At 39.2% G+C, this 26,621-nt stretch overlaps 1 protein-coding gene and 1 long non-coding RNA gene across 4 annotated transcripts in view; one reads left to right on the top strand and one right to left on the bottom strand.

Moving 5' to 3' along the window:
- The window catches only part of ABCD3 (ATP binding cassette subfamily D member 3), an 83,000-nt gene extending 76,928 nt beyond the window's left edge, over positions 1-6,072 (bottom strand). The window contains exon 1 of one of the 3 annotated variants that reach the window (XR_003434363.1): positions 5,838-6,072. Coding sequence is in view for 2 of the 3 variants with exons in the window: in XM_027114384.1 (XP_026970185.1) it covers positions 5,838-5,947 (110 nt within the window). In the remaining variant the exon portion in view is untranslated. The remainder of the gene's footprint in view (positions 1-5,837) is intronic. The other 2 variants (XM_027114384.1, XM_027114383.1) reach the window with 2 other exon arrangements.
- Positions 5,822-18,232, top strand: LOC113624504 (uncharacterized). Its single transcript, XR_003434364.1, has 4 exons — positions 5,822-5,926; positions 15,507-15,627; positions 16,784-16,843; positions 18,091-18,232. It is a non-coding gene; the product is annotated as an uncharacterized LOC113624504 (long non-coding RNA).
- The last annotated feature ends 8,389 nt before the right edge of the window (positions 18,233-26,621 follow it).

The following is a 26,621-nucleotide window of genomic DNA, read 5'->3' as shown; positions in this document are numbered from 1 at the left end:
TGTCTGTTGTACACCAAAGTACGTGATTTTTAATTTCTTAAAATTGTCTTTAATGTTTCTACTCTATTGTTAACTGTCAAAAGCAGGTTATAAAATAATGATACTATTTTTATAAATTTCTAAGACTTGCTTTATCCATGCATGTAGAAGGGGCCCGGCTCCTAAAGAGCTCATAATATACTTCAGGAGACAACATTTACATGTGTAGCAAGAAAAAAATTGTTATTTAAAACAAACAGTAACCACAGCTCTAAGAAAAATGGGAGGGAAAACAGTGAGGATGTATGGGGAAAGAGAATTCCAGGCAGGGGAAAAGCAACTGCAAAAGCCCTAAAATGGAATGCCTGGCCAATGATGCTAATGTGCCCAAAGCTGAAAAGTTTAATTATAATAATTAAAAAGTCAGTACCCAGTTACCCCCAGCATACCACAGACAGCTGCACAGTTCTGAGAACATGACCTGCATCAGTTGGTTTCTGTATAGAGCTGCTTTTCCTGGCAAATCCTTTAAGGCCTTCTTTACCTATAGCTGCTTAAGCATCTCCTTTTTATTCTGAGGATCCATATGGCGATGAACCCTACAACATCCACTCATGGTTCATCCTAAGGGTCTCATGCAACTCCAGCCCCTCACCTGACACACGCCTGTACTTTGCAGAACATTCAGTGGGCCTGTGAAACTGAGAAAAGTGAAGCCAGCCCCTTCTAAAGCTTGATATGAAAGGGGCAGATCTCAAGAAGGAAAGCTGAATTCAGTATGCAGGAAAGCTGTAGGGAGGTTAGTGGGGACAGAGTACAGGGAGTAGAAGCTAGAGATATGGAAACATCCAAGGGGTACAGAAAAGACCCAGCAACAGGCCACAGGGCTGAGGCTCAGGGGAAAACAGACAACAAATTTCCAACAGTGGGAATGTACAAGAAACTTGTAAATAAAAGAACTTCTCCATTTTAAGCTGTTCCCTATGTTGCAATATAATCCCTGCCACTACTCCCAAATTTTCAGTAAAGCTCTACTACAAATACTGCTTTGTGACTGATGCTTTGGAGGAATCAAGGCAGATACCAAAATGACAGGCTCAAGAGACAACATACAAGTGGGTTCTAAAATAGAGCAGAAGCATAGAAGTAAGGCATGACTAAGAGAAACACAAGCTCCCTGAAACTCTCCAAAAATATTTGGTTATTCCTACCATCTATAGATTGGGGATTTGAAAAAGGACGAAGGAGGACCCCATAAGCTGGTGGACATGGCTACACTCCGATGGCTAACAACTAGATCATACCCAGTCAAACAATTAATAGATGAAAAAAGAAAAGCACCTAAATACATGGTTCATAAGATTAAAAAGGGGTTGTTTAAAATTACTTCATGGAAAAGGTGACCTTGACGTAACCCTTAAAGGATAAGAGTTGAAGAACAGAGGATACAGGAAGAGATATTCCAGGTATGGCTAATATCATGAATAAGGCTCCAAAGCCAGGAATGAGTGTGGCCTGTTCAGAAAACAGTGCAGAAACTGGCCTATTTGGAACAGAGAGTAGTCACTGGCAGGCAATGGAATAAAAGATTAGCCAGGTAAGGTGAGACCAGATAAAGGAAGGTTCTGAAATCCAGGAAGAGAAATCTGAACTTTGACAAGCATTCATGGGAAGAGAAAGAAAACTGCTTTGTTCTGTTTTTGTTCTTTGTTTGGTTTTATTAAGATTATAAAATAGTTTGGCAATGTAGACTGGTCTCTTCCCTGCCTTATAATACTGGCCCACTGATTTCCTACCCCTCCCTACCCGCCCCCCGTTCCTGTTATATAATCTCAGGTACACAACTATCACTTCTCTGAAGATAATGCCTTTACTCATGTTTGAACTAGTACCCCATCTCCAACTGCCTGTCAGACAATTACCCTTAAAAATTCTTCAAATGGGCTTCCCTGGTGGCGCAGTGGTTGAGCGTCTGCCTGCCGATGCAGGGGACACGGGTTCATGCCCCGGTCCGGGAACATGCCGCGGAGCGGCTAGGCCCATGAGCCATGGCCGCTGAGCCTGCGCGTCGGGAGCCTGTGCTCCGCAACGGGAGAGGCCACAACAGTGAGAGGCCCGCGTACCGCAAAAAAAAAAAAAAAAAAAAAAAAAAACTTCAACTATCCTACATCATTTGTCCACCCTATAAATACTTACTGAATGTCTATCCTATGACGTGTGCAAACTAGGAATTTAAAGATGACTCAGTCCATGTCCTCCAGAAACTCACAGTCTGATGCAGGTAGAAGCCAAGAAAATAAACTACCATACAGAGTGGTAACTAGAGTAGAGGAATGCTTAGAGCAGCCTGAGAGCAGAGGACAACAACATCAGTTTGGAGATCAGGAAAAGACAGGAAAGTGCTAACTGAACTGAGTCTTGAAGTAAAATAAACATCAGAGGGTGGGAAGAAGTGGTGGGGATGACTGTGATTACAATAAGACTGCAACGGCTGGGCAGAGCCTGTCCTACTCAGAGTGTGTTAATTCCATATGGCTGGCTGAGTCGAAGTAGCAAAGGACCAGATCATGAACATCATTCACTCATGCTAAGAATTTTGTATTTTAGAATAGCTGAAAGATTTTAATGAAGAAATAACATGATTATATTTGTGTTTAAACTGAAAGAGTACCACCAAGCTTCTTCCTCCCATAAAATGCAACAAAAATCTAATAAGGGCTGCTACTGACATTCAATTTATCTCCAGTTATTCATTCCTACCCTCTTTCTAGGCTTAGCTCACATTTTTCATAAAACCTTCCCTAACTCTTCCCAAACACATTAATCTCTTCTTTCTCAGAATTTTTAATATATGACTGTCTGTACACTGCATTGTCATCATCTTACATTTTTAACTAATTCACACTTAAAGATGTCATATATTTTTTAATGTATGTGTAACACACACACGCACACACACACACCTCTCCATCCCATAGCACCTAGTAATACAACATTCAATACTTCCTTTGCACTGAAATACATGGTCTCCTTTATCCATGAGTAAAAAGATTCCACTATTCCCCATATAAATAATAAACAAAATAAGATGTACGATTAAGCAAAACTAGGGTGAAAAAGGTTAGTACGGTGGTCATGTAGAATGAATACAAAAGAACTTTCTGGGGAGATGAAAACGTTCTAGTTTATGAAAGGCATGTGTTATACTATTGTATCCATTTATTTTAAAAATGTACAAGATGTGTACAGTTCAATATATATAAATTTTACCTAAACATCTGTAAAAATCAGGGGCGGGGAGCAAGGAGCTGTAAGAAACAAGAATGGTAAAATGTTAACGACACTTCTTGTGTGAAGTGTATAGGAGGCCCATTATAGTATTCTGCTTACTTTGAATGTGTGTGAAATTTCCCATAATAAAAAGTAAATTTCACCCAGTCAAATCATATGTAACTAAAAAATTATTCAGAACATTAAATTACTCATTCTCCCAATGTCTGGAATAAAATGACACTGTAACTTTTAAAGTGATTTTATTATCTTTATTAACTATCTGGTTCTAAGGAATATCTTCTAAGACAAATCTACTGTCAATAGCATAGACAAATAAAGGTCAAGCACTCACAGGTTCCTTCATTAGGCACCAGATAGTAAAATTAATTCGCCCTGTTACCATAGTCACCCGACAAGCCAGTATAAAGTTAGAATTTTCTCATCTTCAAACTATGATGCCAAAGATAGCAACTGAAAGACATCCAAATGATTATGGAAGTATATTATCTACAAAGATAGATTTGACACCATTCTTAATGGTTTTATAGTAATTCAACCATTTTACCTCAGTAATTTAAACATCATGCTTATCTGCTCATAATTTGCACTCTCCTCCCACAAACTAATGTGTAAAATAAAGATTTTCCTCACTACTGCCAGTGCAAAAGATTAACAACAATCTTTTGTTCAGTAAATTAACTGTTGCATAATTTAATCCCCCAAAAAGTTTACAAAGTTTCTCAAAAAGAGGTGTTTGTAAAGCATTTTATATAATAATGAATAAACACTTAAATTATTTAATAAAACTGATTGCATTATACCATCTTGCTATTATTGCTACTATTTCCCATTAGATTATATTTAAAATTTCCCTCGCTCAATAATCTATGGCCTTATTAATCAGTAACTACTTTAGCTGTGACTGGAAGGGACTTGAAAAGAGCTTCTGGGTTGCTGATAATATTTTTATCTGGGTGCAGATGACGGTGATGATTACATGAGTGAGTTCTATTTGTGAAAACCCTTCAAGCTCTACACTTATATGTATTTTTCTACAACTATGTAATACTCCAATAAAACAAAGTTTTTAATTAAAAAAATCATAAAAGCAAGCCAGAGCTGTTAGGGCTGTCCTCAAATCCCCCTCTCCCATACTAAAACACCTGTTCTATGCACTAAAACACTTCTCTGTAAAAATGTAATTCAAAGTTATTTTATAGCATTCAGCATTTTCTATTGGCATATTCCCAGATAATAAATAACTTCCATTTGCAACTGGGAGATCAGAAAGCACACAATCTAACAGAAAATTTTGTTTATATTTTCCAGAATAAATCATTTTAAAAGCAAACTGAAGAGAGGAAAAGTGAATAGGTACTGTACTGTCCTGACAAAGAAGCAAATCATTTTCAACTTTGTTAAGCAGATTTGGGAAGGAAAAGAAAGACCACTGCTTCAGACTAATAAGATAAAGAAGCCAGGGGAAGGTTAGTAAGAACTTCATGGGAAGGAAGGCCACTTGTCAGTGTTTTAGTCCAAAATCTACTACTAATAAGGTACATTAGGCAAGTCAAAACCGAAGGCAACAGTACCTGCCCAAAGAAATGAAGTAAAATGGATGAAAGCACTATGCTAAGATTTAATATGAAATATCCAATAGTAGCAAGAATGCGTTGCAAGTAGCCTTTTCTCATTCATTTGCTGAAGGAAAGTGACTCCCAGCAAATAAAAAGTTATGTCTTGTAACGCCACAACAGTAACTCAATTCTCTCTCTTCCTTCTCTAATCTTACAATCTCCCAAAGTTAAATTTAAACATTAAAATTCTCGAGGGAGAAGCAGCGGAATATAATCAAAAGGGATCTGGATCCTTATCTAGAACACACTTTCACGTTCCACCTGCGAGTCAGGGAAACGAACCTTGCCCTCCAAATACCTCGGAACCGATTCAGCTTTTCCGATGAAATGCTCGGGCGTTCACTGGCCAACTCGAAGGGGACACCACTTTAGAAAGCAACTTTGCCAAATGGACCCAGGATAGTTCACACAAACCATCCTCGCGACTTTCAACAGCAACTACTAAGGAATCGTGCCAAACCTCACTCATCCAATGACTTAGACAACAGCCTCCAGCCTCGTGAGTCCAATCCCCTTCCTCAAATCACACATACACGTCCACAAAGCAAATCCACGGTCTGTCAGGAGATGAGATGGCAAAACAAGAATACACCCATAAAGTTGATGCAAAAAGGAGGTGGTGGTGCTGATGCAAGAAAGGGGAGGACATCAGGGGCGACGGCCTCGGGGCAGAGGCACGGGTTTGCTAGCGAGCGCAGGAAAAAGATTCGCACACCCGGGGGCAGAGTGAGCAGCCGGACAGGCCGGCGGAGCGCAGGGAGCACGGGGGACGCCCGCGCCGCGGGGACACCGGACATCCTGACATTGGAGCCTGGCAGCGGCCGCAGCCGGCCCCCTCTCCGCTTGACCTCGCGGGGCAAAGGCACTCGTCCGCCGGGCAAAGAAGAAGAGAGCGCGGGGAGCTCACGTTCGGGCCCGGGAAGGCGGCGCGGCCACGGGCCTTCTTACCCGTGCAGGCCGAGGGCGCGGCGCCGCTTGTGGAGCAGGCAAAGCAGCAGGAACGCGGCCCCCGCCAGCGAGGAGTTTCGCACGGTCAGGTACTTGCTGAAGGCCGCCATGGCACAGCCTTTGCTAGCGAGACGGGGACAGGCACGGGGACACGGCGGCGACTACCGTAGTGCAGGAAGCGCGGGGGAGACTGGGAGGAGAGGAGCGCGCTGGGGGCGGGCAGTGCCGGCCGCGCAGGACCGCCCCCTGGCGCGCGCCGCCGCACCGGCCGCGCGCCGGAGCCCACCTCGGACTTTGGCTCGTGGGGAGCGCGCGCGGGCGCCACGGAGGCCGGAAAGGTCCCGGGACGCAGTCTGCGCACGCGTGGACCCTCGCAGGGTCTCTGGGAAAGAGGGCTCGGAGACGGCCCTGGGCCTGCCTCTGCTCCTCCTGGCTGCTGCTGGGTCAGTGTGTCGCCCCTAGCTCACCCCTACCCCCCACCTCCGCGCGCACACACGCGCAGGCTTTCACACGAACTGGAAAAGCGGGCCTGGCCTGCGCCGGGGGCTTCGTGGGACCTGCCACTCCACCTCCAGGATGGGCCGTTACCACCCTCTTAAAGGAGCCAGGAAGAAGGGAAACGGCCCCGTCACAGAGCATTTACACAAAACTGAGGGCACAGTAATCCTTTAGATGAAAACAGCTGTCTGGAACTCTCCGAGGTGTACGGAAATGTGGGAAGAATGACTACAAATCAAAAACCTTTTGCCAAGCCGGTGTTTTCTAAACCATAGATTATAGTCTCTAGGGGATTGTGATATCGGTTTGATAGATGGAGACCACCACTTCTTTTTTTTAAATGAAATATAGAAGAATAGAACACAATAGAACAATCTGAGAGTGCATTACATGTAAAGGAGTTGTTTTGAGAAATTTTTATACCAGTCTTTTATATCTGTGTGTCCTGAGGAGTGATACAAAATGTATTTCTTGGGCTTCCCTGGTGGCGCAGTGGTTGAGAGTCCGCCTGCCGATGCAGGGGACACGGGTTCGTGCCCCGGTCCAGGAAGATCCCACATGCCGCGGAGCGGCTGGGCCCGTGAGCCATGGCCGCTGAGCCTGCGCGTCCAGAGCCTGTGCTCCGCAACGGGAGAGGCCACAACAGTGAGAGGCCCGCGCACCGCAAAAAAAAAAAAATTATTTCTTAATGTGGATCTGATCAAACAAAAAGTTTGAGAAACACTGTTCTTTGCAGAGGGACACTCAGACATAACAAGAGTGCATTGTATTAATGCTGGCCTTACTCTCAGAATCAGAAGGGCATTACAGATTACAGCATTCTTCTGTCAGGCCCGATGATACAGAATTTCTTATCCTTAGCATTTAGACTCGGGTATGTACAGTGACTAGCGAGTCCCTGTCTTTAGTTGAGGAAATGAGAAAAAAGCAAGTGTGTCAGTCAGAAAATAAGTACATAAAACCTTGCATAATACACATATTAAAGTAGCCCACTCTGAAGTAGCCCACAAAACAGTGGTTTCCTAGGTGTTTTCTCAATATAAATTGGTAGTTGCCTAATAAAGATTACAAGAGTCACTCAGTAAGACAAGAGGGAAAGTTACTAATTCACTAATAAATTGCATAGTACTGTGAAAGTGTTAGGGACCTTGGGAGAAAGTGACTGTATCATCTTGGAGTTTGTAGCACTGAAGGAAGGGCATGCAAGTTTAGTGCAAAACATGTCTAATTAGTAAATAGATTATATTTCAAAGAAAAGATATATTTAGGAAGTAGACTATAGTTCAGAGGAAAGATAAGAATGACTCATTGGGCAAGATATTCTAAAAGATACCCTTGTTCAAGAAGCATGAGTGATTCTTAAAAAATGAAATTAGTTAATAATGAGCTCAAATAATTTTAGTTGTTCATAAAGCCCATCATATAAAGACCACCAGGGACAAACCTGTAACCCAACAAAGTTAGGTTTATTAACTTACTGCAGCAAAGGAAACCCCACACAGCAGAGGAAGCAGAGGAATTGTGGGTATGTCTCCAAAACAGGGAGGAAATGGGGATCATTATGGTATCAGGGGAAGGGAAGCGTTTAGGTAGATTCTAAATAAAACAGTACTTAATAGGCTCAGAGCAAATCAGATCTGTATGTGAAGGGGTTAATATCAGACCTGGCTTGAGAAGCAGACTAGTGGTTCTATTTTCTTGAAAGATAAATTTAAGATTAACGTAGAGTATTGTGTCCAAACCCCTGCACTGAAAAGTGAAGCCAATTCTCTAAATCATAGTGACCTGTAGGGTATACACCCCCCAGGCAAGAAAGGAATGTTCTGTTCTCACTAATATGAGTTCCAAACAATGAAGTTTCTGTCAACCTAGGATTTTAGAGAAGGTTCCTTAGCACTGTGTCCTTTGATAATTAACCAAAGCAATTTTTCGGATTTATACTTTATAATACTAAATGATTTTTTTAAGTGTGAATTAATTGGGAGATCCTCAGGAGCTCTGATTTTTAAAGAATTTGAACTATTGGGAATAGGGAGGAGAGGGGCATACGGAGCTAGGGAATCTAGAAAGCCTCTTGAAGAGATGTTGTGACAGCCAGCCTCCAACACTATCCCAGATGATCCTTGCTTCCTGGTATTTATGCCTTTGTGTAATCTCCCTCATGCTAGGACTGGTCTGTGTAACCGAAAGAGTATGGCAAAAGTGATGGTATGTGACTTCTGAAACCAGATCATAAAAGGCATTGTGGTTCCCGCCTTGGTCTCTCAGATTGCTGCTGCTGGGGAAGCCAGCTGTGCAGAGAACAAATAGCCCTAGGGAAGAACTGAGGACTCCTACCAAGAGCCAGCACCAGGTTCCCAGCTTAGGAAGCAGATCTGCCATCCCCAGTCAAGCCTCAGATGACTGCAGCCTCATGAACCATCCCAAGCCAGAACACTCAACCGAGACGCTCCTAAATTCCTGACTCACACAAACTGTAGGAGATAATAAATGCTGGTCGTTGCTTTCAACTACTAAATTTTGGAGTAATATGTTATGCAGCTGATGTGGTTTGGGCCAGGCCTTGAAAAATGGATGGAAGAAAAGGCTTTAGGAGAAGATATAATAGGAGCAAAGCTACAGAGACAAGAAGGTACAAAGCAGATTCAGGAAGATGATTAACTCTGGTGTGGATGGAGGTTCAAGAAGGGGTGTGAGGGCTTCCCTGGTGGCGCAGTGGTTGAGAGTCCGCCTGCCGATGCGGGGGACACGGGTTCGTGCCCCAGTCCGGGAAGATCCCACATGCCACGGAGCGGCTAGGCCCGTGAGCCATGGCTGCTGATCCTGCACGTCCGGAGCCTGTGCTCCGCAACGGGAGAGGCCACAACAGTGAGAGGCCCACGTACAGCAAAAAAAAAAAAAAAAAAAGAAGAAGAAGGGGTGTGAAATGAGAGAAAAGGATGAAATGTTTAATGGAAGATCTAGAACACTAAGTTAACCACGTGGGATTTTATTCTGCATGTAAGAGGGAGTATTGCAGGTTTGGGGGAAGGGTAGTGACCTCAGCCATCAGTTAAGGAAGACCAGGCTAGTGGCAGTGTGTAGGGCAGATTGAAGGAGCGAAGCATCAAGTAGAGAAACCAGTTTGAACACTCTTGAAATAATCTAGGTAAAATGTTGTGGGCATCTGAGAGAGTGCAGCACAGAGCAAACAGGAAGGAAAGGACTTTGTGGATTCAAATTGGGTGGGGATGGGTGAGATCATTACTTAGTAGGAAGAAAAATTTTTTATTAACTCCGAAATTTCCTGGTTGAGTGCCTGAGAGGATAATAATATTTCCCAGAGAGCAGGGGCACACAAATGGCACACCTTGTCAGGAAAGATATTGAGATGCAGATGAATAAATTCCTCACTGGCTCCTCATCACCAAGATAAACCCCAAGACCCTTAGCATCTTACAGAAAGGCAGTTATGATATAAGCTCTGCCTACCTCTCTGAATTCCTAACTTGGCACTCTTCCCCTCCAACAGGTATACTCTACCTCTGCCCCAGGACACACTTCTATTCCCCTCTGTGGTTTTCCCTCGAGTATGCTATTCCTTCTACCTGAAATACCAATCCCGTTCTGCCCTAACGTCCTTTAAGCTGAAGCTTTGATGGTCTCCGACCCCAAAGTGTTTTCTGACCACTTCCCCCCACTGCCACCCCCACTCCCTGCAAAGTTAATCACTCCCCTCTTTGTACTACTTATGTTCATATGTAGTTCTATTAATGTAGAACTAGGGTGTTGGGGAGGCAGATCTTAAAACTTTTTTAAAGAGACACAGCCAATCATTTCTCTGACAAGGTAAACACCTCTAGTCACAAGGAACAGTTCATCTTTGCTTAGAAAAGAAGCACTTGAGAAGCCCTTCTTACTGACACATTTATAGGAGAGTTTGGTACCCATTGGAATGGGGAAAGTATGTAACAGGACATCTGGACAAGACCATTCCTCCAAATAACCCTAGTTAGCCCAAATTGATAATGTGAAAATTTGCCTAGGATTGCCTTCTGGGAAGAAAGACTGAGATGTCAACCTCTTTCCTTTTGAGGTTCCATATTATTAGAACCTTCTGATAGACTGAGATAGTCCCGTCTTATAAGCTCGGGATCCTAAAGAGAAACTCCCAGGGGAAATAGGAAGCCTGGGCTGGTGAACTAGTTCAAAAACAGCCTCATGGCCACAAGGAGAACTGGTTCCCGCACAGTACTTGGCTAAGTCATGAAGGCCATCCAAATTCAGCCATCTGGGAATACCCGTGTTCTTTGGGAACAGTATCAAAGCATAGAAAAACTTTGGGAGTCCATGCTTCAGCCACTCTACAAGCTGTGCACCCAGGACGACATGACAGGGGAGCGAGGATGCTGAGGACAGCCAACTTGCAATGGCAACAGCAGCTAGTACCCCAAGAGTTTTGGCAGTAGTTCCCTCTCTTACCTGGAGACGGACAACTTTTAACTTCTCTGGGCTAAATTACTGCCTGTGGTTTTCGGTGAATTAGGTGAGAAAGGCAGCCTCAAGGGTAAGACACAGGTTTTCCTAATAAGGACCTAACTGAGCAATTAATTGGAAAAATAAATGATATGAAATGATATGTGACTATTACCCCAAACTGATGGAGCAGGTCATACTGATTAAAAGCATTCACACACACAATTGTGCTTTTTGTTTCTTTAGAATAGATATATCTTTAGGCCCTATATACTGTTGGCACACGGCATATGTTTGTTAACCTGAACAAATATTTTGGAGTGTTAAGAGGAATACCAAGTGGAAATGCCCAGTACGTAATCAGAAAATTAAGATCTAGTTCATAGGAAAAAAGGTTAGTATTAAACATTTATTCATATGAAAATATTTGTTAATGACTTACTGTGTGCCAGGAACTGAGGCCATAGGTGAGAAAAACAGAATAGTCCTAACCCAGAACAGTCTAGTAGGTGAACAGATATTAAGCAAATAATCAAATAAATATAAAATTCCAAATATAATAAGAGTTTCAAACACACATTTAGAAAAAATATACATGGATTTAGAGGTCTTCCATATACAAAACAGATGAATCCTTGGAACTGAATAAGAGTTAAAAAGAAGAATGGGCAGTTGAGAAGAGGAGTGTAATCCTATGAAACACCTACATTTTAAGGATAAAGGAAGGAAAAGGAGCCAGGACAGTGAGAATACTTTAAAAGGTAGTATGGGAATGCAGAGACATGAGAATCAGAGAAGTCAAGATAAAAGAGAGTTCCAGTAGGATATAGGAGCATTAATTCTGATCAGTAAGTATTGGAGATACATTCCTTTGTGAAGCCTTTTTTGGACTCTCTTTTCCTCTCTTTGGTGTCCCCAAGGCACACTGTTCTGATTTCTGTCACAGCTCCTAAAATGCTAATTTATTTAAATGGCAGTAACCATTACAAGGGAAGAAACCAAGTCTTATTTTTCTTTAATCCTGCATCATCTCAATAAAAAGAATTGGATCCATACCTCATAAGCCAAACAAAATAAAGAGAATAATTTCCAAATTGATCAAAGGATGAATAAAAAGAAAAAAGAAATTTAAAGAAACTATAAAACTATTGGAAGGAAACATAAAATAATTCTTCATGAAATAATTATCTTATAACCTTGGCATGAGGAAGACTTTTACAAGTATTAAAGTCCAGAAATTGTAGAAGAAAAGAATTGATGCTTGGCTACTAAAAATAATTTCTTCATGACAAAAAACACAATAAACTGAGCAGAAAGAAAACTGTAGGAAACAATTGCACTTTATTTCATAGACTAGTGGTTCATTTTCCTAAAAGTACATCAAATCAGTAAGAAAAAGACCATAGCTAAATAGAAAATGGGTAAATAATATGAAATATAGTTCATAGAATAAAAAATTAAAATTAATATGAAACAATGCTTTTTGTCACACATGATAAGTGATACAAAATAAAACTACACTAAAATACAATTTTCACCTACCAGATTGGCAAAGATCCCAAATTTTTTAAAACATACTATGAAATTTTTAAATTAATATTTCTGAGGGGCAGGTAAATTAGAGCAAACTATAAAATAATTGATCAAAAGCTTTAAAATAGTCACAAATGCACATACCCTATGACCTAGTAATTCACTTCAGGGAATTGATTCTGTAGATGTACTCTCAGATAAGTGAAATGTCATAGATATAATGCATCTTTGTAAAAGAAAGGAATTGGGAATATTCTTTAATTCCTATCAGTGAAAAACTGGTTAAATAAATGTAATGGAATATTGTACATGCATTAAAATAATGAAGCAATTCTGTACGTACTACTATAGAATGATATCAAAATATAATATTAAGCAGAAAAAAAAAAACCAGGAGCAGAATAGTATGTGAAATGTGTTACCATTCATAAAAGGAGTGGAGAGGTGAGCAATATATACTTACTTGCTTATAGATGAATGTAATATCTTTGGAAGGATACTCATGGAGTTGATCATATTGACTAGTTGCAGGAAGGGTAAAATTGTGGTGAAAGGCAGGAAGAAATATTTGCACTGAATAAATTTGTACCTTTTATATTTTTCACCCTGTGAATATATCATCTATTACATTTCAGAAAAAAAATTAATGAGGTGAAATTCACATAACATAAAATTAACTATTTTGAAGTCAACAATTCAGTGGCATTTAGTACATTCACAATATTAGACAACTGCCGCCTGTATCTAGATCTAAAATATTTTCATCACCTCAAAAGAAAACCCCATACCCATTAAGCAGTTACTCTCCACTGTCCCCTCCCCTCAGCCTCTGGCAACCACCAATCTTCTTTCTCTATGGATTTATCTATTCTGGATATTTCATATAAATGAAATCATACAATAAGTGACATTTTGTGTCTGGCCTCCTTTACATAGCATAATGTTTCCCAGGTTCATCCACATTGTAGCCTTCCTTTCTATGACTGAACAATGTTACATTGTATGGATAGACCACATTTTATTTATGCACTCGTCAGCTAAGGACATTTGGATTCTTTCTACCTTTGGGCTACTGTGAATAGTGCTGCTATGAACATCCATGTACAAGTATTTGCTTGAGTACCTGATTTCAATTCCTTTGGGTGTACACCTGGGAGTAAAATTGCTAGACATATAGTAATTCTATGCTTAAAGTTTTTGAGGAGCCGCCAAACTGTTTTTCACAGCAACTGAACCATTTTGTGTTTCCACCAGCAATGAATGGGGGTTCCAATTCTTTGACATTCTCACCAACACCTGTTATTGTTTGGGTTTTTGATCATAGCCATCCTAGTGAGTCTGAATACTCATTGTGGTAATGATTTGTATTTTCCTAGTGACTAATGATGGTGAGTACATATTCATGTGCTTGTTGGCCCTTGTGTATCCTCTTTGGAGAAATGTCTGTTCAAGTCCTTTGTCCTTTTTAAAATTGGGTTGTTTTCGTTGTTGAGTTGTAAGAGTTCTTTATATATTCTGGATACTAGATCTTTATCAGATATATGATTTGAAAGTAGTTTCTCTCATTCTTTAGGTTGTCTTTTCACTTTCTTGATCATGTCCCTTAATGCAGATTAGTTTTTAATTTTGACCAAGTCCAATTTGTCTGTTTTTTCTTTTGTTGCTTATGCTTTTGGTGACATATCTAAGAATCTATTGCCAAATCCAAGGTCATGAAGATCTATCTTTTATCTTCTTCTAAGTGTTTTATTGTTTTAGCTCTTATATTTAGACCTTTGATCCATTTTTAGTTAATTTTTGCATATGGTATGAAGTTGTCTAATTTTCTTCTTTTTTGTGTGGATATCCAGTTATCCCAGAACTATTTTTGAACCTATTATATTTTTTAAATGAACTTTAAGTATAAAAAAAATAAACTTAGTCTTTTCAGGCTTTCCTCCTTTTGGGGGGTGCAAAAGTTTTGGGGTCTCATACATAACTAAGGAATTGTAGAGGCCCCTTCATTTATCAGTTCTCTGTCTGTACTATCTGTGACTAAAGCGTCATTGTCTCAGCCTGCACAGTTCCTTCCATGCCAGGAGATTTTGGATGAGTCTAGGATCTTCCAACCTAGCATTTAGCTGACGTGGTACACTCTGCAGCTAAAGAACCCCTCTCTCCTCCTGTCTCAGGCAAGATCTTTTTATTCTCTTCAAACCCCAGTCTCAGTTTAAGCTTTGACAATCAAAAGTCATAAAGCCATCCTACCAAGCCCAGCTGAAACAATGAAGCATAGAGCTTGCTCCATGAATGGGAAAGGGAAAGGGGAAACGATAGGGAGAAAACATAAACTGATATTATGCTGCTACCCATGTATTGGGAACCTACTTACAAGAAATTTGAAAGCAAAGAAGATAGTCCCCACCATCTTGAAATTAACAATGTAAGGACAAACACAGGCTAGGGAGTTATAAGGCGCCAAGTCTCTGATAACATTTATTTCTGTATTTACTTTTACATTTACATTCACTTCAGTTCTCTGTCTGGTCCACTGTGCCCCACACTTGCATGCTCAGTTCCAATCATTTTTAAGCAAATTCTGATTCAAATAGTAGTTACAGTATTGATGCCCTACCTGACAGGCTAAATTCTCAGTCATCCACTTGTATGTGGGATCCAGTCAACCAGACACAGCTCCTGGGCCTCCGTAAAGGAAAGTTTGATTCATTATTCAACTGAATACCACCATCTCTCTTTTAGAATTATTGTGCTGCCCTGACCCCGGCTGGGACTGGACACTATGCTGAGTCTTCTCAGGCCTCCTTCACAGAACTAGAACTTTGCACAATTCCATGGCCAGCCTAGGGTCCTGCTCCCCAGTCCCTTTATATGACTATTGGCCATTGTCTGATTCCTGGATTCTCTACCACTCTATGCTATCCACCAGAATGGAAATTTAAAAGGCTGCTAGAATTTGGTGTGTCAGGAAAACCATAATAAAGCCAGAAAGATATGAAATAAAAAAGCTATAAAAAGGCCAATGAAGTCTTTACTATTTTCATTTATATAATTTTTAAAAAACTGAAAATGCATACTGTTTTACCAATATAGTTGACCCTTGAGCAACATGGGTTTGAACTGAGTGGGTCCACTTCCATACAAATTTTTCTCAGTAAATATAGTACCTGTGTTTTCATTTTGCAGGTCTTTAAATTAACAAGTTTGGAGGAAAGTTTGTCTTCGATAAGGGGTCACAATATATGGAATCAAAAGAAGTAGGGTTTGAGTCCTGATTCTATCCAAACTGTTTCACCTTTCATCTCAGGTGAGTCATTGATCAATTCCTTTGTTTTTGAGGCAGAGAAAGCAGCACTGATTTTCAGCTGGGCAGCAGGGTCAGTGCCCCTAACTCCCACATTGCTCGACGGTCAACGGTGTGGCTGTATATTGTAGTGATAAATTGTGAGATAAGAAAAATGTAAATTGGCTTATAATTAAATTGCAGATCTAAATTAATTCATCCTATGTTGTCTCAATTGCCTATTCATGCAATGTTTCAAAGATCTATCAGGAATCTTTAGGGAAAAAGGACTGAAACATAAAACATTTAAAACTATAAGGTGACTTATTTAATGTAAAAATGAGCATAGGCAAAAATGCCTTAGACGTTTCCAAAAGGAGCAGAATAATATGAATGGAATTAGCATGGTGAAAAGTTCTCTGTTCTCTGAATGTTCCTTTTATAGACTCTTATTCTTACATGATGATGATGGTATCATTTCTTATCTCTCTGAGACTATGAATGATAGTTATTTTTAAGTTGTCTTCTCTCTGCACACTCTGTTTTCTCCAAGTTATTATTTCTTTTTTTAAAAAATTTATTTATTTAATTTATTTATTTTTGGCTGCGTGGGGTCTTTGTTGCTCGGGCAGGCTTTTCTCTAGTTGCGGCAAGCAGTGGCTACTCTTCGTTGTGGTGCGCGGGGTTCTCATTGCAGTGGCTTCTCTTGTTGTGGAGCACAGGCTCTAGGCACGTGGGCTTCAGTAGTTGTGGCACGCAGGCACAGTAGTTGTGGCTCGCGGGCTCTAGAGTGCAGGCTCAGTAGTTGTGACGCACGGGCTTAGTTGCTCCGTGGCATGTGGGATCTTCCTGGGCCAGGGCTTGAACCCATGTCCCCTGCTTTGGCAGGCGGATTCTTAACCACTGCACCACCAGGGAAGTCCCCAAGTTGTTATTTCTATCATGCCTTTATCTTCCACATAGGAGATTTTCCTTGGATGTCTAATAACCCTTGATTGTGTGTTCATGATCCTTGATCGTGTGGAACAATTTTTAAAGCCTAAAAATTAGCACTGATTAAAAAGAAAAATACCACCAACATGTAGGTATTTTACTTTATTCAACTGACTTAGTTTACTTTATTTACTTTATGCCTTCGTGTCTATTCCTATATTTACTTGGGCCCTACTTTGTGAAACAGGTTCAAGAAGATGATTATTTAAATCATAATGATAACTATGAGGGGGAAAGCTATAAAAAGGTAAGCATGAGCAGAAGATTGTAAAGCTACAATGGACCTTTTTTTTGATGCTAATGCTTTTTTAAAATTGAAGTACAGCTGATTTACAATTTTGTGCTAGTTTCAGGTGTATAGCAAGTGATTCAGTTATACATGTATCTATATCTATTCTTTTTCAGAATCTTTTCCCTTATAGGTTATTACAGAATATTGAGTAGAGTTCCCTGTGCTATACAGTAGGTCCTTGTTGATTATCTATTTTATATACACTAGCATGTGTATGTTAATCCCAAACTCCTAATTTATCCCTCTCCTTTCTTTCCCCTTTGGTAACCATAAGTTTGTTTTCTATGTTTGTGGGTCTATTTGTTCTGTATATAAGTTCATTTGTATAACTTTCTTTTAGAGTCCACATATAAATGATATCATATGATATTCGTCTTTCTCTGTCTGTCTTACTTCACCTAGTATGATAATCTCTAGGTCCATCCATGTTGCTGCAAATTATATAATTTCATTCTTTTTATGGCTGAGTAATATTCCATTGTGTATATATACCACATCTTCTTTATCCATTCATCTGTCAATGGGCATTTAGTTTTTAAAAAACTAAAAGTAGAGCTACCATATGATCCTGCAATCCCACTCCTGGGCATATATCTGGAGAACACCATAATTCAAAAAGCACGCCAATGTTCACTGCATCACTATTTACAATAGCAAGACACGGAAGCAAACTAAATGTCCATCGACAGATAAATGGATCTTTACATCTAGACCCATGGCCTTATTTACAGATGAAGAAACTGAGTTAAGGAGAGGTGAAGTGACTTGGCCAATGTTCTGTGACTAATTAGTGACAAAATCAGTATAATCTTCCCTATTCTATTTTTTGTTTCTATATTCTTCCCAGTTCCTTCCTCTGTAATATAGTTACAGGAAGACAGACCCATTCAGAGTAGTGTATAAATGTTGGTACCCACTTGAATTCAAATATTTCTGTTTAAAGTTGTTAACTTGAGGTTTTAATAATCAAAGCAGGATTATTAGAGAATAAATAATGAGATTCATAAAACAAATTAAGAAATTGCCAATTAAATATATCTTTTTAAAGAAAGCTATACATAGGAAAGTTGACTTGATTACCAATCCGTAACCATTAAGAAGGTTTTGATTGTTTTGTTTAAATTTTTTGTTTATTTTCATCTTATGATCTATTTATTCTATTCTCTTGGTCTCAATTAATTGCTCCCTAATATCCCTGATAGCACCTTGGAGCAGCTTTGTTCATAGTTTCATTTGTGCTACAAGAATGAATGGAGGGCTTCCCTGGTGGCGCAGTGGTTGAGAGTCCGCCTGCCGATGCAGGGGACATGGGTTCGTGCCCCGGTCCGGGAAGATCCCACGTGTCGCGGAGCGGCTGGGCTCGTGAGCCATGGCAGCTGAGCCTGTGCGTCCGGAGCCTGTGCTCCGCAACGGGAGAGGCCACAACAGCGAAAGGCCCGTGTACAGCAAAAAAAAAAAAAAAAAAAAACAAAAAGAATGGATGGATATTTTTTCATCATGACAAAATATATGAACCTTACTCCTAAAGTCAGCTCCGAAACGAGGAAACTCTAGCAGCATTCTCACTAAAGTCAGGAACAACAGATGCCTGCTATCTCCACTATTATTTAACATTCTCTGGAGTTACTACCCAGTGTAATTAGACTACTGGAAACAATGAGGCAGAAGAAAATAAGAAGTAAATCTATCTATTTGCAGACAAGATGGTGATATACCTGGAAAACCCTAGAATAGGGGTCAGCAAATTATGGACCACAGGTGAAATTCAGCCCCTCATCTGTTTTTTAAATAAAGTTTTAATGGAACACAGCTACGCCTACTCATTTCTGACTTGTCTATGGCTGCTTTTGCACTACAATGGCAGGGTTGAGTAGTTGCATCAGAGACCTTTAGACCATCAGGTCTAACATATTTACTCTCTGGTCCCTTACATAAAATGTTTGCTGACTTCTGCCCTAGAGAATCAATGGTAAAATTATCTCAAACAATAAAAGAATTACAAAAGGTAGCAAGATATAAATTTACCATGCAAGAATCAATAACATTCATATATACAAATAACAACCAGTTAGAAGATATAATGGATGAGAAGACCCCATTCACAATAGCATCAAAAAAGAAAAAATATTTCAGAATAAACCTAATAATAAATGTTCAAAACCAATATGAAGAAAATTATAAAACATTCCCAAAAGACACAATAGTAGTTTTGAACAAATAGAAAGACATCCCCGTTCTTGGTTAGGATGTTTCAACATCATCAGTATGTGAGTTCTCCCTTAGTAAACACTGCAATTTCAAGAAAAATTCCAACGAGCTTTGTTTGGAAGTAGATAAGTTAATCCCAAAGTTCATATGGGAAAATAAACATGCAAGAACAGCTGACAAGAAAGCATTTAACCCTTTCAGATATTAAAATATACTATAATGCCTCTATAATTAAAAGTGTGGTATTGATACATGAATAGATAGACCAATGGAATAGTATAGAAAATCCAGAAATGGAGCCAACTGCATATAACAGTCTAGCATATGATAAATGTGGTATCTCTCATCACTGGGCAAATATAATTTTTTTTTAATAAATGGTGTTGAGACAACTGGATAACCATTTGAAAAAAGATAAATTTAAGTCCATTTCTCACACCATACACCAGAATAAACTCCAAATGGATCAGATATCTAAATGTAAAAAATAAATTACACACGTACTGCAAGAAAACATGAGTGAATTCCCCTATAACACAGATATCAGAAAAGTCTTTCTAACTATAATTAAATATCCAGATGCAGTAAAAGAAAAAGATTGATAAATATAAGGACTAAAAATTTAAAAACTTTGATATGTCCAAAAAACAGCATAAGCAAAGTCAAAAGACAGATGATAAACTAGAAGAAAATATTTGCAACTTACATTCCAGTTAATGGGATAATATCCCTAATTTATAAATAGCGTATAAAACCTGAAAGAAAAAAAGCCTATAGAAAAATGGGCAAATGACAAAACACAGACAATTTACAAAAAGAGATATAAAAAATGGCCTTTAAACATATTGAAAGATGTCTAATAAGAGAAATTAATGGAAGTAAATTTCTTACCAATAGCAAGTTACCCTCTGGCAATAATATGAGGAAAACAGACACCCTCATACATCACCGTGGGAATGGAAAAAAAAAATGAGGGAAGTTGGGAAATACAAATACAAACACAAAATTATACATGCATTTACCCCTTGCCCAGAAATCCTACTTCTAGGAATTTAAATGCCCAAGGAAGTGGATCCACTTCCAGAAATACAAAAATCCATGCGCACAAAATTCTCTCTTGCAGCATTATTTGAAACTGCAAAATAATGGAAACCAGCCGAAGATTCAAGCATAGGACATTGATTGAAGAATCTTTGGTACAGGTACACAAAGAAATTCTATGCAGCTTTAAAAAAAAATAATAGAGAAGATCTCTGTGAATTGAAATGGAGTAATTTTAGGAGGTACGACTAAGTTTAGAAAAAGCAGGAGGGCTTACATAGGGTATTATCTTTTACGTACAAAAAAAGGGAAAACAAGGATACATACATTTTTTTGCTTATCTTTTTTTCTTAAATTTATTTATTTATTTAACTTATTAATTTTTGGCCGCGTTGGGTCTTCATTTCTGTGCACAGGCTTTCTCTAGCCGTGGTGAGCGGGGGTTACTCTTTGTTGTGGTGTGCAGGCTTCTCATTGCGGTGGCTTCTCTTGTTGCGGAGCACGGGCTCTAGGTGCATGGGCTTCAGTAGTTGTGGCACGCGGGCTCAGTAGTTGTGGCACAGGGGCTTAGTTGCTCTGTGGCATGTGGGATCTTCCCGGACCAGGGATCGAACCCGTGTCCCCTGCATTGGCAGGCAGATTCTCAACCACTGCGCCACCAGGGAAGCCCATTTTTGCTTATCTTTACAAAAAGAAACACAGAAGGAGAAACCAGGTAACAGTGAAATTGGTGGCTTACAAGGATAGGAGGAAATAGGGTGGAAGGAATGTGAAGAGAGTATCCCTTCTCTGAGGATACCTATTTGCATAATTTTGATACTTGAAAGCATGTTTATGTTCTACGTATTCAAAAATTAAATTCAACCACTAAGAATGGGGAGAAAATCAAAAACTTAAAGCAAAATAAAACAAATGAATCTAATTGTACTTCAAATGAATACCATAGCCACACTGAGGGAAGAAAAAGGAAGGAAAGAGCCCAGGAAAGAAGGAAGCCTAGACACTTATGAACAAATATTTGACTACACACCCTGAGTCTTGGACAGGGTGGGGGCTAGGAAAGAATTACAAGTGAATCCTGAGCTCATTTTAGAGATTTGTTTATTGTAGTCGTACGGGAAAATACTGAAGCTATTGAACAAATGTATTGATGTTCCTGGGAGCTGGAGATCTCACAGAGGAAGAAAGGACATACAAATACGGAATAGAAGAAGACAGAAAAGAACCCTGAGGACATGGAATGGAACTGGAGATCTCAGGTATGAATTTATGATTTCTAAAATATGCATATGGGGTGTGTGTGCATATATCAGTGCATGTGTGTAAGTATGTAGGTATAGGTATTTAATTCTGTCCACTGAAAGGACCAAGAAGCAAAGATACTGGCAGCAAAGATCATACCTAGTACTTAGATCTTGGTCTTTAATACCATTCTTCACTAAGACGAACCAGGGCTCCTCAAAGAAATGGCTAATACCAGGGATGGAGCAAAGCAGATGTTAGATGAACCTGAAACATCTAGTTATACTAGAAAATAAGGAAGTGATTTAAAAAATCATGGGGGAAAGAATGTCACAAGAACACAACAGCCATCTTGAAGAGACTTCTCTTAGCCAAATCTGGGATAATTTGTGTGTCAAAATATGTAGAGTAATGAATTGTAAGCCATTGAAAAAATAGAAATTAATGAGTTCGTACCTATAATAAATAAATAAATAATAGTGCAGAGGAAAGAGCTCTTGATTACAGTTGAATGTTGAGGGGCAACTGGTAAATGTGGAAGAGTAAGCAAGTTGGAAAATGATCATTTTGCAACAATCACAGTAAAGATTGTATCAGGTAAGAATCACCAATGATGCTAAATCTAGGAGGAAATTTTCATAAGGAATAGGATATTTTCTCAATTCTAAATTATCTCTGCATAGTCCACCCATGATTTACAACAGAGAGGAAAATAGTAATTTTACACTGAATAAATTAGACAGCATCTTGACAGGGCAATCCAAATTAACATCACCAATGGGGGACAGATGGACAGTTCATGCCTCTAACTGTGCTACCCTGAGAAAGAGCATCTCCCATGCAGTATTCTGGTCTAGACTGCATAATATAAATCTAATTCTGAGGAAGCATCAGAACAACCTGAAATGAGGAACACTTTTTTTTTAAAGAGAGGGGGGTACCAATTTGTCAAAAATGTAATGTTATAAAGACAAAAAAAGGCTTTAGAAATATTCCAGATTAAAGGAGGCTAAAGAGAGGTGACGGTTAAAAGCAATAGCTGATCCTAAACTGGATTTTTTATTGGGGGAGTAGGGGACTTTGTTAAGGACATTATTGGGTCAATAATTGACAAAATTGGAATACAACTGATAGATTAGAGTATTACACTGATGTTAAAGTCACTGAAATTGGTAACTATACTGTGACTATATTAGAGAATATCCACATTCTAAGGAAGTATAGACTGAACTTTTTAGGAGTAAAAGGTCATAATTTTGAAGGTCATAATTTGAAGGAGCAAAGGACCTTCAAATTGTTCAGGGAAAACACACACACACACACACACACACAAATGATAAAGCAAAGTTTAAATAGCTACAATAGATAGATCTGGAAAAAGGGTATATGAGTGTTTTGCGCAACTTCAATTTTTGCTACTTTTGGTAAGTTTGAAATTATTTTTTAAAAAGAAGTTTTTTAAAAAGAGAAAATTTAGGGCTTCCCTGGTGGCGCAGTGGTTGAGAGTCCGCCTGCCGATGTGGGGGACACCGGTTCGTGCCCCGGTCCGGGAAGATCCCACATGCCGCGCAGCGGCTGGGCCCGTGAGCCATGGCCGCTGAGCCTGCGCGTCCGGAGCCTGTGCTCTGCAACGGGAGAGGCCACAGCAGTGAGAGGTCCGCGTACCGCAAAAAAAAAAAAAAAAAAGAGGGAAAATTTAAAGACATTCGAGAACATCCGTAGCAGCCTTATTCATAACAGCCTAAAACTGGAAACCCTCGTGTCCATCAACAAGAGAATGAGTAAACAAGCTGTGATATAGCCATACACTGGAACACCACTCAACAACAAAAATGAAGAACTACTGACAAGTACAGCAACATGGATGAATCTCAGAAACTGAAAGAAGATACATGCACACGCACATGTGCACACACGCACACACACGCTACTTGATTCAATGAATATGAAGTGCAAGAACAGGCAAAATACTATAAACGTATCATAGAAGTCAGAAAATGGTTGCATTTGGAAGTGGGGTAAAATCGACCAGAACTTTCCGGGGTGATGAAAGTGTTCTATATTTTGTTTGGGGTCAGGGTTTTACGGGTGTTTACAAATGTCAAAACATCAAACTGAACACTTAAGATCTGTGTCTTTTATGGTCTACAAATTATAACTCCAACTGAATGAATGAATGAATAAACCAACAAACAAGCTAATTCTTTTTTAAGGGCAATAACTTAAGGTAAATTCAGGTTCAAAGAGAAGTTAACATCCCTGGAATTTGTTCCAGTGTTAAGACCATTATGTCCTGAGAAAGATCTGGAGTTTCTAAAAATAGCAAAGGGAAATAATTTATCTTAACCTAGGGTATCTGAAAACATGGAAGGGAAATAATTTATCTTAACCATCCCTCAAACAACTTTTAGAATATTTAAGAATGTCCTGTGGGATGTATGGTTAATTTCAAAACATAACTAACCAGTTTGTTAACCCCAAAAGATGCATATATTGCTACACTTGTGAGGATGCCCAGATTTTGCTGCTACAGTTTTTTATTTTCTCTCTTACATATAAGGAGTGGCATGTCTTTATAGAATTGGGGCCTGTTTGGGCACCATTCTGTGCTGGGAATGTTCTCCTGATTTGCTCACACTGGGCCCAAAGCAGGGCTGCAACTACGTGTGTTACCTTAGTTCCACCCAGTTCAGGCATCTATCTTTAGCAGTTCATGAAGGAGTTCATTTTATTCAAGTGATAAAAGGATTAGTCCACAAAAACTAAATTGTGCAATGGAAATAATGCTAGTTTAAATATCTGTGCCATATTTCAAGTACTCACAGCTATAATCATAGCATAGCTTCAGAGTTGCAGCAGCGCCTCTCCTCTAGATGCTGGTGTAGGCTTCATCCAAGAGGCACTAGGGTGATGCTCTATTCCAGTCCTGTGGCAGCTCTGCATCTTTGGTCAGGCTGGCTCTGAGATTTCTCTCCTTGACCTCTTTTGTTCCAGAATGCCACACTGGTGCAGTTGGGGGGTCATTTCCTATTATCACAGCTAGGATACAAATTCTGAAGTTTTCCAATCTCTTCAGTTCATCAAAGTTCAGTTTCAAGGGCACAGATTTTATCAATAGTTCTTTTATCGTTCTAGAATATTGTGCTTCTAATTGCTACTGCTCCAATCTTTGCAAAACAGGGACTTCCATGAGAAAATCCTTGCTGGTGCCTTCTGTCTGTGAGCTGCTCTATGAATCCCTACTAAACCCCTGCTGTGGCCAGAGTGGAAAGGTTTTTTATAGACCTCCATGGCATAACACGGAAGATAAAAATCATACTCCCCCAACACATGACTGCCCCTTTATCCACAGCTACCGCAGCTGAGGTCAAAACGGTCTACTTACCACCTCATGGGTGTTTTACAAGTTGTCCATTTCACACTCATCTATATTTGGGTTGCAGATTGATATGAGTACGTGCGTTTGAACAAAAACACCAGGAAGTAGAAAGAACAATGATCTGGTAGTCTTGAGTCTGAGATCCAGCTCGGTCTGTCACAACAAAACTTGTGTGACCTTAATCTCTGATATGTGAAATAAAACAATCAATACCAGTTAACTCTGAGAGTGGGGCTTGGAACCATTATTAACTACTAGGCCAGATATGGACATACCAATGGAGATAAAAAGAACTACAGAAATAGTCAAACCCTTACATAGTCACACATACAAACAACTGAGGGAGAATTGTTTTCATATTATACCTTTCTTTACCATTAAACAAAAATGTGTGTGTATTTTGTAAACTTTAAAAATACAAAAAAAATTATAAAATAGAAAAATTTTGGACAAGTTGATTCCTAATATTCTTTATTGCTTAAAAATGTTTATTATTTTACCAGAAGGCGTTAGAGCAGGGGAAAGAATGTATGAAAAATAAATGACACAACTGCATGAGGATGGGAGAAGAGCTGACCCATCTGGGAGAAGAGTGTTTTTACTGGAAACTGTAAGACTAAAGACAAAAAGAACTGATGAAAACACCGATATATTTTACTTGGTAAATGTGTGTCACACAAGAGTACAGTTTAGCAATTCCGATACTGCATTACAAGTATACTAGGGTTGAACAAAAGTAAGTAAATTGTAGATAATGGAAATCATGTTTCTCATTGTCAGAGAAAGTAAATTACAAATAAGTAAGGGAGGAAAGGTTAGAATGAACCCTGTGGAGTTGAATGAGTCAAAGATATCAGCATAAACTCACATAGTTGTAGATAGATAGACAGATAGATAGATAGATAGATAGATAGATAGATAGAAAGAAATGATACAGAAATAAAAAGAGCTTCATTGACCAAACTTGGAGGAATTTGAGCAATAAAATTAATAACAATAGTATTGGATTATAACTCAAAGAATAAAATAAGTATCTATTAATTCATATTGATATAAATAAATAATTGAATAAATAAATGGAGAAGGGAAAACTCTTCCTTACAGAAAAATTCCAAAATTCCAAATAATAAATATAGAAGGAATGAGGGCAATAGAAAAATCACTATTTGAACACCAGAGTAATAACTACTGTGGGCAAGATTCAAGGATGTGTGCTAAAATTAGTGGGTGAAACTTTAAGGAGAAACAGCAGAGTTGCACAGCCTCAATGTATCTCCCCCCAAATATTTACTAAATGCTTTAGTGGTTTTAACATATGTCCACAAATTCTTTAATACTCCTCCCTCCAGAAGGTGTCATTTATTTCCCCAGATCTTGAGTGTTGACTGGACTTAGAAAGTCACTTCTAATGAATACAGTATGGAAATGGAAAAAAAAATTAGTAATTTTACAGTGTAGAAACCTGGCAGATACCACTGTAACCAAGTGATCACCAGTAATAAGTTGATTAGTACATGCTGATATCATGTATCCTTGATATGATGCAATGAGAAGGACACTTCATCTCTGTGGTATTCTAAAAACTCCACAACCCCAGTCGGATCATGAGAAAACATTAGACAAACTCAAATTGAGGGACATTCTGGAAAATATCTGGCCAGTGTTCTTCAAAAGCGTCAAGTTCATGAAACACAAGGAAAGACTGAGAACCCATCAGAGATTAGAGGAGACTAAGGAGATATGATGACTAAATGCAGTATAGAATCCCACTCAATCCTGGAGCGGAAAAAGCAGAAGTGGGGAAACTGGTGAAATTCAAATGAAGTTTGTGATTTTGTTAATAATGCTGTACCAAGGTTGATT

Source organism: Aethalodelphis obliquidens, unplaced genomic scaffold, assembly GCF_003676395.1.
Source record: "Aethalodelphis obliquidens isolate GAN/ISIS:26980383/991018 unplaced genomic scaffold, ASM367639v1 scaffold13, whole genome shotgun sequence".
Taxonomy (NCBI): Eukaryota; Metazoa; Chordata; class Mammalia; order Artiodactyla; family Delphinidae; genus Aethalodelphis; species Aethalodelphis obliquidens.
The sequence above is the reverse complement of the archived record's forward strand: the minus strand, read 5'-3'. Positions and strand labels throughout refer to the sequence as shown.